Here is a 14,752-nt window from a genome sequence, read left to right as displayed (position 1 = left end):
CCTGATAGGCACTCTGGTTTCCATTATTGGAGGCAATGATGGCCCCTCAGAAGCTGTCTGGGTCAGCTGCACCTCATCTACACCCTGAAGGTAGGTCCGTCAGAGTCCATCTATACCATCACCAATTATTATCTGCTAAAAGTTATCATTACTATAGTTTTAATCTCCTCATGTATTCAGTGTTTTTTTAAAAAATATTTTATAGTTTATTTATTTTTGAGACAGAGAGAGACAGAGCATGAGAGGGGGAGGGGCAGAGAGAGGGAGACACGGACTCAGAAACAGGCTCCAGGCTTTGAGCTGCCTTCACAGAACCCGACGCGGGGCTCGAACCCAGGAACCGCAAGATCATGACCTGAGCCGAAGTCGGCTGCTTAACCGACTGAGCCACCCAGGCGCCCCATCCTCGTGTATTGTTTTTCCTATGGTACCAATTCTGTCATTTGTCTTGACTACTAGTAGCTTTGTTACTTATCAACAGTTAACTTTAAAATATACAGCTGGCCTTGGTTAGCTAAGTTTCTAGGAAGCTAGGTAAATCCACTATTTTCCACTGACTAAAAGGAAAAATCAAAACTTCTTATTTTAAACTAACCTTAATATTAACATTTTATTATTCTAACAGCTCTGAGATCTCTGACCATGCAAGTTCTAAACAGCATGGCAGCTTTCATTGCCCTTCCGTCAATCTTGCAAAGAATCTTACAGGTGAGTTGGAGGGGTGGGGGAGTGAAATTCAGTGTTGATCAACTTCAATTAATATTTTAGTTATGTTTAAATAACAGGCAAATGAAGCTAATGTTTAAATGGGTCTCTAGAGTAATGTAGCTGGTTTTTGACATTGTTAAATATCCCTGAGCTTTCCGGGTGCTCTGGGCACACACTGGTCACCTTCAGTTAGGGTGTGCAGCCTTCAGGTGTTCACTTTTATCTTGGGATTCAAATGTATAAGCTTTCTATTCATATGCTAACTGGGAGAGAATCACTATCTGTTTACAGCGAATTATGCTTTTTAAATTAAAAAAAAAGAGGGGCGCCTGGGTGGCTCAGTCGGTTAAGCGTCCTACTTCGGCTCAGGTCATGATTTCACGGTTCATGGGTTTGAGTCCTGCATCGGGCTCTCTGTGGACAGCTAGCTCAGAGCCTGGAGCCTGTTTCAGATTCTGTATCTTCCTGTCTCTCTTACCCTCCCCTGCTCACGCGTGTGCGCGCGCTCTCTCTCTCTCTCTCTCTCTCAGAAATAAATAAAACATTAAAAAAAATTTTAATAAAAAAAGATAACTTACAAATGCAGTTAATATTGGCATTTCCTAATCATTGGTTGTAACTTCTCGCAAAAAATGTTATATCCACGACTCATTCCCTGTTCTAGATTCTAGCCGACTTTCTGTCCAAAGCCTTTGTAGGAAACATCGTTTCAGCCTGTTTTCTTTAGCAGGAAGGGCTGAATGTTCCCAGCATCCTCAAAAGAACACTAAAAATACCCTATGATATACTTTTTGAAAAATCTGTGAACATTCTTGGAGAAGAGCAGGATTTATCCTTAGAATCCATTTTGTCTTCCTTCATTTTATGCAGCATAGAGACACACACACACACACACACACACACAAAATCCAACAGTACTGTGATACCATTGGTCTTTATAATTTCCAAATGATTTTTCTCCCATAAAGAATGTCCCCGTCAGCTCTCTTTTAAGACTCGCCAAGCTCTACTTCCATCTGGCATTAAGTGTCTGGGCCTTTGCGGATACAGACTGCTGCATCCGTAGTCTCTCATCATAGCTTATGTCTCTTCACATGTATTATCTCATTTGATCCTTATCATGTGTTGGAAAATTCTTTGATATAGACTGCATCTCTTATATCCATTTTAGAATACATTAGTCAATGTTTTTAATCATATATAAAGTAATATTTTCATAAGGCAGGAATACTTTACCAAGTAAATTAGAAAAAAATGAAACCTTAAAGCCAAAAGTGGCTTTACTCTCAGTGTATGCATTTTGCTTTATGTTGAACTTTAACCATACTTGATGATATATAAATTATAATAAATAAAAATCAATTTTCTCTTGACAAAAGCAGGTGATTTTTAAAAATTTGTGTTTTAAGCCTCCTGACTTTGAAGGCTTTTGATATTGGAAAACCTTTTTGAGTTACATTGGCAGTCATTTTATTTATTTATTGGCATTCATTTTAACTGTATTCTTATCATATTTCTGCCTTCAGTAGTAGAAAAAGTACCTGCCACCTTCTACTCCTGTGAATGAGAAGGGTATGATTTTTTTAATTCCTTATTTCCACGTTTGTGATTCCTATAATAGTAACTCTACCTTATGTTTGTATGGAGATTTTTTATTTTTTCAAGATGCTTTCACAAATAGTATCTCCTTTGAAGCTCACAATAACCTCTTGAGGTAAGCAGGGCTACTACAGAAATTTCTGTTGATGAAGGAAGAAACTGAAGTATGGAAACGTTAGTATGTGGCCTGCCATTAGTGGCAGAACCCAGGCTACCACCAAAGTCTCTCACCTCCCACTTTTTCTCTTTCCTATTATGTCGTATAAGCTTTTCATTTGTTTCACTGCCTGGTCTTTTGAGTAGTTTAATTATTAGTTTGTTAATTACATGTTTCTTTGTTTGGTCATTTCCTATGTAGATGAAAGGCTTAGCTCCTGCCCTAGAAGAGCCCAGTATCTTTACAATAGTTTTGTTTTTTTAATAAGTTAGAATGAGTTGGGTTTCTGCATATCTTTAACAAAGGAGTACCCAAGAAAGAGTATCTCTGGGGCCGCCTGGGTCGCTCAGTCAGTTGAGCATCCAATTCCACGTTTCAGCTCAGGCCATGATCTCATGGTTAATGAGTTAGAGCTCCACATCGAGCTCTATGCTAACAGTGCGGAGCCTACTTGGGATTCTCTCTGCCTTCCACCCCCTGCCCCCCTCCCCGCCCCTCCTGTGCTCCCTCGCGCTCTCAAAATAAACTTCAAAAAAGAAAGAAAGTATATCTCTGAAACAGACTGGGTAATTTGGGAAGATTTCCTGGAGGAGGAGATGTTTGAACTGAATCTTAAATAGCCTAAAGGAATCAGGGGAAAATGGGAGATAGGACTATTCTAAGCAGAGTGAACTATATATACAAAGAATGTGAGGTAAAACATGCTACACTTGGGGGAGTTGCAAATGTTTAAGTATGCTTGGAACATAGGACAAGAATAAAGGTGAGTCACGGAGATGAAATTTGAGAGACTTGTAGGAATTGTGCCTTTTAATTGCTTTGTGAACCATAAGGTAGGACTTTGGATTTAATTTTAAAATTTGTAGATTCTCCTCAAAGGATTTTAAGCAGAGGAATGATGAAATGAGGTTTCTCTTTAGAAAGATCATTCACCCTATATGTTATACAGGATAAATTGGAAGGGATCAAGACTGAAGGCATAGGAATACCTAGATGTTAATAGGTACTCAAAGTTTGTTGATCGAATTGCATAGAATGGCTAGGAGAAGATGAATTTGGAAATTAGTAGAATCCACTTTTTGATGTTTAGAGGTAGTGAAATTCAAGAATTTGTTAGTCTCATTGACTAACAGTGAGCAGTTGGGGAACACAAGACTGGAGTTTATGGAAAAAAATAAAAGTGGAGACATAGACTTGGAAAGTTCAATACTTGAAACTATGTGAACTTTAGGAGGAAGTGAATTAGCAAAGAAAGCAGAAGGACTAAGGTAGAATTCTAGAAAACATCTACAAATCAGGTCTACTTACCGATTTTTTTTAAAGTTTATTTATTTTGAGAGAGGGAGAGAGCAAAGGAGGGTCAGAGAGAGGGAGAGAGAGAATCCCAAGTAGGCTCCAGGCTTAGCACAGAGCCAGATAGGAGGCTCACCCTTATGACCATGAGTTCATGACCTGAGCCAATATCAAGAGTTGAAAGCTTAACCAACTAAGCCAGCCAGGCACCCCTATTTACTGATTTTTACTTACCATTAGAACAGAAGGGCCTTGGGAATAAGACTATACTTTGTTAGTCCTATATCACTATCACCCAGGTCAGAATCTGACATGTAGTAGGTACTTAATATTTTTAGAGTGGATAAAAGGTCAAGGATGGAGGAATTCCACTTCTGGCCAACATGGAGTAACAAAGGCCCAATTTATCCCCTTTGCCTGAAACAACCAAAAAATTGAACAAAGTATATGAAATAGTTTTTAAAAAACTGGGTATCATTCAGGCATTGAAGATCATTGATACCTGAGAGACAGGGAAAAAACAGACTAAGCCCTGTATTTGCCCCAGCTTAATGTCTTGAGAGACTTTCTAGGCAATAGTGCAGGAAGGGGTATCCCAGCCAGTTTCCAGTATATTCATTGCTTTGAGGAGATGGAACTGAGAGTCAGGAGTCCAGGGTGGCCAGAGATTTCAAGGAAGTACCAGGCAAGAGAACTCTGAAGATCTGCAGAAGGCCCTCCTCAAGTGTAAGTGCACAATCTTAGGAAACTAGGGAGGCCAGGGAAAGAAACACATGAAAGATCAGAGGGAATTATTCTTGAACTCACATAAGGCCAACAGCAAGACCAGAAGGAAGACATCATAATTCACCTAACATTGGGTAAAGGACTCAGAAGTACTCAGTAGTGGGAAACAGCCCTAAACTACACATAGCTCCTGCCCTGCCTTGCAAATCTTCAAAGTAAGACCTGAGAGGATCAAACTTTATGAGTAATTTAATTGCATCCCAGAACAAAGGTTAAAAAGACTTTTAGGAATACAAAAGTAAGTCCCAACAGCATATTGACACTGAATTGAAAATTACAAGGTATTCAAAAAAGTGAGAAAGTAAACCCAGATAGGACATTGGATATTAGAATTAAGAGACAAGGACAGCAAAACAGAAAAAAGGTAAGTGAATTTGAAGACATAGCAATACAGACTATCCAAAATAGAGAAGAATTAATTGGAAAAAAAAATGTCCCAGAGTATCAGCTGTGGGACAGTTTGAAGCAGCCCAAAATAATATGGAATCCTGAAATAGGGAATCAGAACAGAAAAAAATGCTGGAAGAAATACTGGTTGCATATTTTCCAGATTTATGGAGAACGGTTAGCACGCAGATACATAACCCCAACCTGAGCAATATGAGGAAAACTAACCAGGCACATCATGGTTGCTCAGAATCACTGATTAACAGAGAATCTTAAAAGCAACCAGAGGAAGAAGGCATAGGAACAAAAACAAAGATGACAACACATTTCTGCTGACCAATTTTAACTGCTTTGACCTAGTTGACTTTTACATATCAATTATAACGCTTTATTTTTTTTTTTAATAGTTTATTGTCAAGTTGGTTTCCACATAACACCCGGTGCTCATCCCAACAAGTGTCCTCCTCCATGCCCAACACCCCCCTCCCCCCCGCACACCCCCATCATCTCTCAGTTTGTTCTCAGCATTCAAGAGTCTCTCATGGTTTGCCTCCCTCCCTCTCTCCAACTCTTTTCCCCTTTTTCTCCCCCATGGTCCTCTGTTAAGTTCCTCCTAATCCATCTTTATGTGCAAACATGTGGTATCTGTCCTTCTCTGCCTGACTTATTTCGCTCAGCATAACACCCTCAAGTTCCAAGTTCCATCCATGTTGCTACACATGGCCAGATTTCATTCTTCCTCATTGCCATGTAGTATTCCATTGTATAGATAAACCACATCTTCTTGATCCATTCGTCCGTTGATGGACACTTAGGCTCTGTCCATGTTTTGGCTATTGTTGAGAGTGCTGCAATGAACATTGGGGTACATGTGCCCCTAGACCTCAGCATTCCTGTATCCCTTGGGTAAATTCCTAGCAGTGCTATTGCTGGGTCACAGGGGAGTCCTGTTGTTAATTTTTTGAGGAGTCTCCACACTGTTTTCCAGAGGGGCTGCACCAGTTTACATTCCCACCAACAGTGTAGGAGGGTGCCTGTTTGTCCATATCCTCGCCAGCATCTAGAGTCCTCTGATTTGTTCATTGTAGCCACTCTGACCACCGTGAGGTGGTATCTCAGTGTGGTTTTGATCTGTATTTCCCTGATGAGGAGGAATGCTGAGCATTGTTTCACGTGTCTGTTGGCCATCTGGATGTCCTCTTTGGAGAAGTGTCTGTTCATGTATTCTGCCCATTTCTTCCCTGGGTTGTTTGTTTTTCGGGAGTGGAGTTTGGTGAGTTCCTTATAGATTTTGGATACTAGCCCTTTATCCAATATGTCATTTGCAACTATCTTTTCCCAGTCTGTCAGTTGCCTATTAGTTTTATTGATTGTTTCCTATGCCGTGCAGAAGCTTTTTTTCTTGATTAGGTTCCAATACATGTTTCTCTTGATTCCCTTGTCTTGGGGATGGAAATTGCTGCGGTTGAGGTCAAGGAGGTTTTTCCTGCTTTCTCTTCTAGGCTTTTGATAGTTTCCTGTCTCACATTCAGGTCCTTTATCCATTTTGAGTTTATTTTTGTGTATTGTGTGAGAAAATGATCTCGTTTCATTCTTCCACATGTTGCTATCCAGTTCTCCCAGCACCATCTGTTAGGGAGGCTGTCTTTTTTCCATTGGATACTCTTTCCTGTTTTGTCAAAGATTAGTTGGTCATACATTTGTGGATCCAGTTCTGAGTTTTCTATTCCACTGGTCTGTGTGTCTGTTTCTGTGCCAGTACCATACTGTCTTGATGATGACAGCTTTGTAGTAGAGGCTAAAGTCTGGGATTGTGATGCTTCACACCATCTTCTTCAGTATTACTTTGGTTTTTTCTTCAGTAGAACTTTGGCTATTCGGGGTCATTTGTGGTTCCATACAAATTTGAGAATAGTTTGTTATAGTTTTGAAAAGAATGTGGGTGCAATTTTGATTGGGATTGCATTGAATGTGTAGATTGCTTTGGGTAGTAATGACATTTTAACTATATTTATTCTTCTGACGCATGAGCATGGAATGTTTTTCCATTTTTTTTGTGTCTTCTTCCATTTCCTTCATAAGTTTTCTGTAGTTTTCACCATACAGATCTCTTATATCTTTGTTTAGGTTTATTCCTAGGTATTTTCTGGTTTTTGTGAAATTGTGAATAGGATCTGTTTCTTAATTTTTCTTTCTGTTGCTTCATTGTTGGTGTATAAAAATGCAACTAATTTCTGTACGTTGATTTTGTATCCTGCAGCTTTGTTGAATTCATGGATCAGTTCAGGTAGGCTTTTGGTGGAGTCTGTCAGATTTTCCAAATAGAGTATCATGCCGTCTGCAAAAAGTGAGAGTTTGACTTCTTCTTTGTCAATTCTGATGCCTTTAATTTCCTTTTGTTGTCTGATGGCTGATGCTAGGACTTCCAGCACTATGTTAAACAACAGTGGTGAGAGTGGACATCGCTGTCGTGTTCCTGATCTCAGGGGGAAAGCTCTCAGTTTTTCCCCACTGAGGATGATGTTAGCTGAGGGCTTCTCATAGATTATGTTTAAGTAAGTTCCTTCTATCCCGACTCTCTCGAGGGTCTTTATTAAGAAGGGATGCTGTATTTTGTCAAATGCTTTTTCTGCATCTATTGACAGGATCATATGGTTTTTATCTTTTCTTTTGTTAATGTGATGTATCATATTGATTGATTTGCAAATATTGAACCAGCCCTATAACCCAAGAATGAATCCCACTTGGGTTATGGTGGATAATTCTGTTTATGTGCCGTTGAATTTGATTTGCAAGTATCTTGTTGAGGATTTTTGCATCTGTATTCATCAAGGATATTAGCCTGTAGTTCTCTTTTTTTGCTGGGTCTCTGTCTGGCTTGGGAATCAAAGTGATGCTGGCTTCGTAGAATGAGTCCAGCAGTTTTCCTTCGATTTCTATTTTTTGTAATATCTTGAGAAGAATGGGTATTAATTCTGTGTTAAATGTCTGGTAGAATTCCCCCAGGGAAGCCATCTGGCCGAGGGCTCTTATTTGTTGGGAGATTTTTGATAACTGATTCGATTTCCTCATGAGTTTTGGATCTGTTCAGATTTTCTATCTCATACCGTGTGAATTTTGGTAGTGAGTGTGTGTTTAGGAATTTGTCCATTTCTTCTAAGTTGTCCAGTTTGTTGGCATATAATTTTTCAGAGTATTCCCTGATAATTGCTTCTATTTCTGAGAGGTTGGCTCTAATAAGTCCTTTTACATTCATGATTTTGTCTATTTGACTGTTCTCTCTTTTCTGTTTGAGAAGCCTGGCTAGAGGTTTTTCAGTTTTGTTTATTTTTTCACAAAACCAACTTTTGGTTTCGTTGATCTGCTCAACTGTTTTTTTTTTTTTAATTTCTGTATTGTTTATTTCTGCCCTGATTTTTATTTTTTTTATTTTTTTATTTTATTTATTTTATTTATTTCTAGGAGAGAGAGAGACAGACAGCGTGATGAGGGGAGGGTCAGAGAGAGAGGGAGTCAGAGTCTGAAACAGGCTCCAGGCTCTAGCTGGCAGTCAGCACAGAGCCCGACGCGGGGCTCGAACCCACGAACCGCGAGATCATGACCCAAGCGAAAGTTGGACACTTAACCGACTAAGCCACCCAGGCGCCCCCTGCCCTGATTTTTATTATATCTCTTCTCCTACTGGATATGGGGTGCTCTTGTTGCTCTCCTTCTAGTTCCTTTAGGTGTGCTGTTAGATTTTGTACTTGAACTTTTTCTAATTTCTTGCAATAGGCCTGGAGTGCAATGTACTTTCCTCTCAGGACTGCCCTTGCCCCATCCCATAGATTTTGGATTGTTGTATTTTCATTTTCATTTGTTTCCATATATTTTTAAGTTCTCTAATTGCCTGATTGGCCCGTTCATTCTTTAATAGGGTGTTCTTTAGCCTCCATGTTTTTGGAGGTCTTCCAGACTTCTTCCTGTGATTGATTTCAAGTTTCATAGCATTGTGATCTGAAAGTGTGCATGGTATCATCTCAGTTCTTTTATATTTATTGAGGGCTGCTTTATGTCCCAGTATGTGATCTTGGAGAATGTGCCATGCGCACTTGAGAAGAAAGTGAATTCCATGGCCTCAGGATGTAGAGTTCTAAATATATCTGTCAGATCCATCTGGTCCAATGTGTCATTCAAGTCCATTGTTTCTTTAGTGATGTTCTGCTCATTGATCTATCCATTGCTGTAAGTGGAGTATTAAAGTCACTGCTATTAGCACATTCTTATCCATAAGATTGTTTCTGTTTGTGATTGTTTTATGTATTTAGGTGCTCATATTTGGTGCATTGACATTTATAATTGTTAACTCTTCCTGATGGATAGACCCTGTAATTATTATATAATGCCCTTCCTCATCTTGTAACTGCCTTTAAAGTCCAGTTTGTCTGATACAAGTATAGCTACTCCAGCTTTCTTTTGACTTCCAGTAGCATGATAGATATTTCTCCATCCCCTTACTTTCAATCTGACGATGTCCTCAGGTCTCAAATGAGGTTCTCGTAGACAGCAAACAGACGGATTTTGTTTTTTATCCATTCTGCTACCCTCTGTCTTTTGATTGGAGCATTCAGTCCATTTACATTCACTGTTATTATTGAAAAATATGGGTTTAGAGTCATTGTGACCTTTGTGGGATTCATGTTTGTGGTGATGTGTCTGGTATCTTGCGTTCCTTGCAACATTTCCCTTAGAGAGTCCCCCTCGGGATTTCTTATAGGGCTGGTTTAGTGGTGACAAATTCTTTCAATTTTTGTTTATTTGGAAAGACTTTTATCTCTCCTTCTATTCTGAATGACAGGCTTGCTGGATAGAGGATTCTTGGCTACATATTTTTTCTGTCCATCACATGGAAGATCTCCTGCCATTCCTTTCTGGCCTGCCAAGTGTCAGTAGATACGTCTGTCACCAGTCTGATAGGTTTCCCTTTGTATGTTAGGTCCCTTTTCTCTCTACCTGCTTTCAGAATTCTCTCTTGGTCCTTATATTTTGCCAGTTTCACTATAATATGTCATGCAGAAGATCAATTGAAGTTACGTCTGAGGGGAATTCTCTGTGCCTCTTGGATTTCAATGTCTGTTTCCTTCCCCAGATTGGGGAAGTTCTCTGCTATAATTTGTTCAAGGACACCTTCAGCACCTTTCCCTCTTTCTTCCTCTTCTAGGATTCCTATGATACGGATATTGTTCTGTTTGATTGTATCATTCAGCTCTCCAGCTTTCCTATCGTGTTCCTAGGTCTGTTTATCTCTGTTTCTCGGCTTCCTCTTTTTCTATAATTGTGACTACTAAATTACTTACTCTTTTTCTGCCTCTTCAATCCATGCATTGGACACCTCCATTTTATTCATCTCATTTATAGCATTTTTTAATTCATCACAACTGTTTTTAAGCTCCTTAGTCTTTGTAGCAATAGTTTCACTGATGCCTTTCATGCCTTTTTCAAGCCCAGCGATTAATTTTATGACTGTTGTTCTAAATTCTTGGTCAGTTGTATTGCTTATGTCTGTTTCGAGCAGTTCTTTAGCTGTCGTTTCTTCCTGGAATTTCTTTAGAGGAGAGTTCTTCCATTTCATCATTTTGGCTAGCTTCCTGTCTCTTGTTAGTTTTAAAAGCTTGTTAGGCACTCTGCACCTCTGAGTGCTGCTGTAATAAAGAAGGCTCTTTGACTGCCCAGGGCCTCTCCTTTCAGAAGTGTTCTTTGAATGGTGTCTCTTGGTCTCTCTTGTTCAGACTTTAGTTATTTTATTTCCCTATTTGTAGTGGTGTTTTGAGGCTCCACCATGTGTACTTTGGCTTTTTTCTTGAGATAGCCCTGGAAAAGAAACCAGACAGACAAACACACAGGTCCTTTCTTGTGTCCCTTCTTGCACACAAACCCACAGACAAATTTAGTAAACACGCAAACTGAAAGGGAAAAAGAAAAGGAAAAAGAAAAGGAAAAAAAATAGATGGGAAAAAATGAGGGATGAGGAAAAATAATAATAAGATTAAAAAAAGAAAAGAGAAAACCCCAAAAGACTAAGGACACTCTAAAAGCATAAAATCAGAATTCCCAGCTATAAATAAAGAGCTTAGTGTATGCTGTGCTGATTGAAGAGCATATACAAAGAGAGAAATGACAGGACGGGGGAGAAAGTGAAACTGGAAGAGAAATGACCAGGAAGACAGACTTAGAGGCTTAATTCGGAGAGAGAAATAGGAGAATATGGTAAAAGGTGAGGAGAAGAAAATGAAGATAATGTTACTCAGAAAAACTATATTATCTGATTACTCCAGAGAGAGAGAGAGAAAGGCAGCAGTGGAGGTGTAGAATATACATCTAGAGAATGGATTGAATGTGGCTGTTTAAGCAAGCCAGTGACCAGAGTGCCCAGTCCAGCAGAGAGGAGGGATACGAATGAGACAAGGGAAAATATATCTGAATGGAAAGAATTGATCTAGAATTAATCACGGTAGTGCATCCACATTGGTCTTGCCCCGGGCTCTGGTAAAAAAAAAAATTAAAAAAAAATAGGCATCTCTCTATAGGGAATGTGTGTGGTTGGTGTAGGCAGGTCTTAGCTTCCACACTATGTCCTGCTGGGCTGCTCCCTGAGGCCCTGCCTTGGTAGTTTTAGGGAGAAAAATGGCGACGCCCCAGTTTCCCCTCAAACCAAGTGTTGCAATTCACTCTTTTGGGTCCGATTTCCTTGTGCCGCGGGCGTAGCCAAGGTGGGCCATGCTCTATGTCCCAAGCCAGGCCTCCTTTCTAGATCTTAGTCAACGCACCCCATTGATACCATCTGAAATATAAACCCACAGGCCAAGTCCCTCCAAGCAGTTTCAAACTGACTGCCTCCCCACTGGGAACTGAGGGGAGCCAGAAGAGCACTGGAGCGGCTGCAGGTGCACCCCTGCCCCTTCAGGTCAAGCTGGTGAGGAGAGGAGGGGTTTCTCCCGCGGTCGCCTGGGACCAGTGTGTCCTGCTCCACAACACATTCTTAAGGTGCACATGGAATATCTACCAAGATCGTACTCTGGGCTATAAAGCAAGGGTCCATAAATCCAATGTTTTGGATTTTAAGCATTCTAATAGGTGCAAAGTGATCTCTCATTTTTTAATACACAGTTCCCTAATGAACAGCGACATTGAACACCTTTTCATGTTGCTCATTTGCCATCTGTCCCCATTCATGAGATGTCTGTTAAGATCTTTTGCGCACTTTTTAGTTGGGTTTGGAGGTTCTTTTCATTGTTGAGCTTTCAGAATTCTTTTATTTTTTTATATAAGTTTTTTGTCACATATGTTTTGCACATATTTCTCCCAGTTGGTAGCTTGTCTTTTCATGCTCTTAATAGGTATTTTCATGAAGCAGAAGATTTTTAAATTTTAATGATGTCCAGCTTTTCAGGGTTTTTTTCTCGTCGATTGTGCTTTTATTAATTTTTTAAAAAATGTTTATTTTGAGAGAGAGAAAGCATGCACATGTGTGCACACAAGCAGGGAAGGGACACAAAGAGAATCCCAAACAGGCTCCACATAGTCAGCACAGGGCCTGATGCACGGCTCAATCTCACAAACCATAAGATTGTGACTCAAACCTAAATCAAGAGTTGGATGCTTAACAAGCTGAGCCACCCAGGCACCCCAATGGATTGTGCTTTTAGTGTTGTATCTAAAAACTCATCATCAAAACCGAAGTCACTTAGATTTGTTTCTCATGTTCTAGAAGTTTTATAAAGTTCTGCATTTTATGTTTTGGGTCTGTGATCCATTTTGAGTTAATTTTTGTGAAAGATTGGTCAGTGTCTAGAGTCCTTTTTCTGGATATGGGTGTACAGTTGTTCCAGCACCACTTGTTGAAAAGACTGTCTCTTTCTTCACTGAATAGCCTTTGCTCAGTTGACTGTATTTATGGGACGTTATTTCTGAGTCCTCTCTTCTTTTCCAGTGATCCGTTTATTTCATCTTTTGCCAGTGCAACATTATCTTAATTATTGTGGCTTCATAGTAAATCTGAAAGTCAGATAGTGTCAGTCCTTTGACCTTGTCCTTCTTCAGTATTGTGTTAGCTATTTTGGGTTTTTTAACCTTTCCATATAAACTGTAGAATCATTTTCTTTCTCTGCACAAAACAATTTGCTAACATTTTGATGGAGATTGCGGTTTTGTCTGGGTAATGCTGGCCTCATCAAATGAGTTAGAAAGTGTTTTCTTCTGTTTTCTGAAACGTTGTAGAATATTGGTATAATTACTTCTTAAATATTTGGTAGATAAACCAGTGAAACTGTGTGGGTCTGGTGCCTTCTGTTTTGAAATGTTCTTCATTAAGAATTCAGCTTGGTGGGGCGCCTGGGTGGCTTAGTCGGTTAAGCGTCCGACTTTCGCTTAGGTCATGATCTCGCGGTTCGTGGGTTCGAGCCCCGCGTCGGGCTCTGTGCTGACTGCCAGCTCAGAGCCTGGAGCCTGTTTCAGTCTGTGACTCCCTCTCTCTCTGACCCTCCCCTGCTTACGCTGTCTCTCTCTCTCTCTCTCTTAGAAATAAATAAACATTAAAAAAAAATTTAAAAAAAAAAAAAAGAATTCAGCTTGGTTAAGAGACACAGGCCTTATCTATTTCTCCTTGCATGAGTTTTGGTAGATTGTGTCTTTCAGGGTATTGGTCCTTTACATCTAAGTTATCAAGTACTCTAACAGGAGATTTTATGTTCTTAGGTTTTGGGGCATTTTTTAAAAATGTTTGTTTACTTTTGAGAGACACAGAGCATGAATGGAGGAGAGGCAAAGATAGAGGGAGACACAGAATCCAAAGCAGGCTTCAGGCTCTTAGCTGTCAGCACAGAGCCCAGTGTGAAGCTCAAACCCATGAACCCTGAGATTGTGACCTGAGCCAAAGTTGGACGCTTAACTGACTGAGACACCCAGGTGTCCCTGTTTTTTTGGTTTGTTGGTTTTGGTTTTGGTTTTTGAAGTCTTGTCCCTTATCATTTTTTCATCCATCACGGTTTTAAATGCAGTTTAATTTTTCTCCACTAGCATATTTTCTAGAACATTTCCTATGTTTGTAGTCCATACTCAACAAATATTGTTTGGCTCAGTCACCTCATGTTTTGGGGTAGTTATAAGCTTTTTATAAAGCACTTTTGTGTTCTCTATCTACTTTGATCTCTGTGTAAACTAAGCTAGGGGAGTAGCCAAATCTCCATGTTTCTTAATAAAAATGTGCTACTCACATTAACTAATTTTCCTTCATTTACTCACTTTTTAAGTGGACATTGCTGGAACATTAACCAAACTCTACATTTTAGGCCTTCTGTCCCTAACACAGCCCTGGTGTACTTCAGATCCACCTCCCTTTATCAAGCCCCTTGGAGAGAAGAGAGGGAGGGACAGTTATTTAGATGAGCAGCTACTCACATAATTCGTTTTTCCAGAGGAGATATTGTCATGATAAGAGGTTCTGAAAGATCTTCTTGACCTCTAAATGTTTATTCAAACTGATGGCCTGGCACCTGAATTGTGCAGGCTTCTACTATGAACATTAGATGATTAAGTTAGTGTTTTTAAGGGACCATATTTATGTTGTATATATTCTGCCTTCCCTGCTTGCTTCTACTGATCTTTATTCTATGGCAAAAAGTAATTCTTGGGCTCTGAGAAGCTGTTTATGACTATCTTACTGAGGAAATTAAAGCAAACAAGTGATTTAGATGCTTACCTGCTGAGGGCATTATTCATATTTTAAAGTAACGCTTGATTAGTAATGATTTTAATTATAAAACAAACCACATACATGCTACAGTA

General features: G+C 39.6%; 1 protein-coding gene across 5 annotated transcripts in view; it reads left to right on the top strand.

The window, feature by feature from the left end:
* VPS8 (VPS8 subunit of CORVET complex) overlaps nucleotides 1-14,752 on the top strand; it is a 270,123-nt gene that overhangs the window by 183,358 nt on the left and 72,013 nt on the right. For all 5 annotated transcript variants that reach the window (XM_039241686.1, XM_039241684.1, XM_039241688.1 and 2 more), the window contains 2 exons: nucleotides 9-90; nucleotides 626-708. In XM_039241686.1, coding sequence (XP_039097617.1) covers nucleotides 9-90; nucleotides 626-708 — 165 coding nt within the window. The remainder of the gene's footprint in view (nucleotides 1-8; nucleotides 91-625; nucleotides 709-14,752) is intronic.

This window comes from Hyaena hyaena, unplaced genomic scaffold (genome assembly GCF_003009895.1).
Source record: "Hyaena hyaena isolate Hyena2069 unplaced genomic scaffold, ASM300989v1 scaffold_199, whole genome shotgun sequence".
NCBI lineage: Eukaryota > Metazoa > Chordata > Mammalia > Carnivora > Hyaenidae > Hyaena > Hyaena hyaena.
This window is presented reverse-complemented; position numbering and strand designations above follow the sequence as displayed.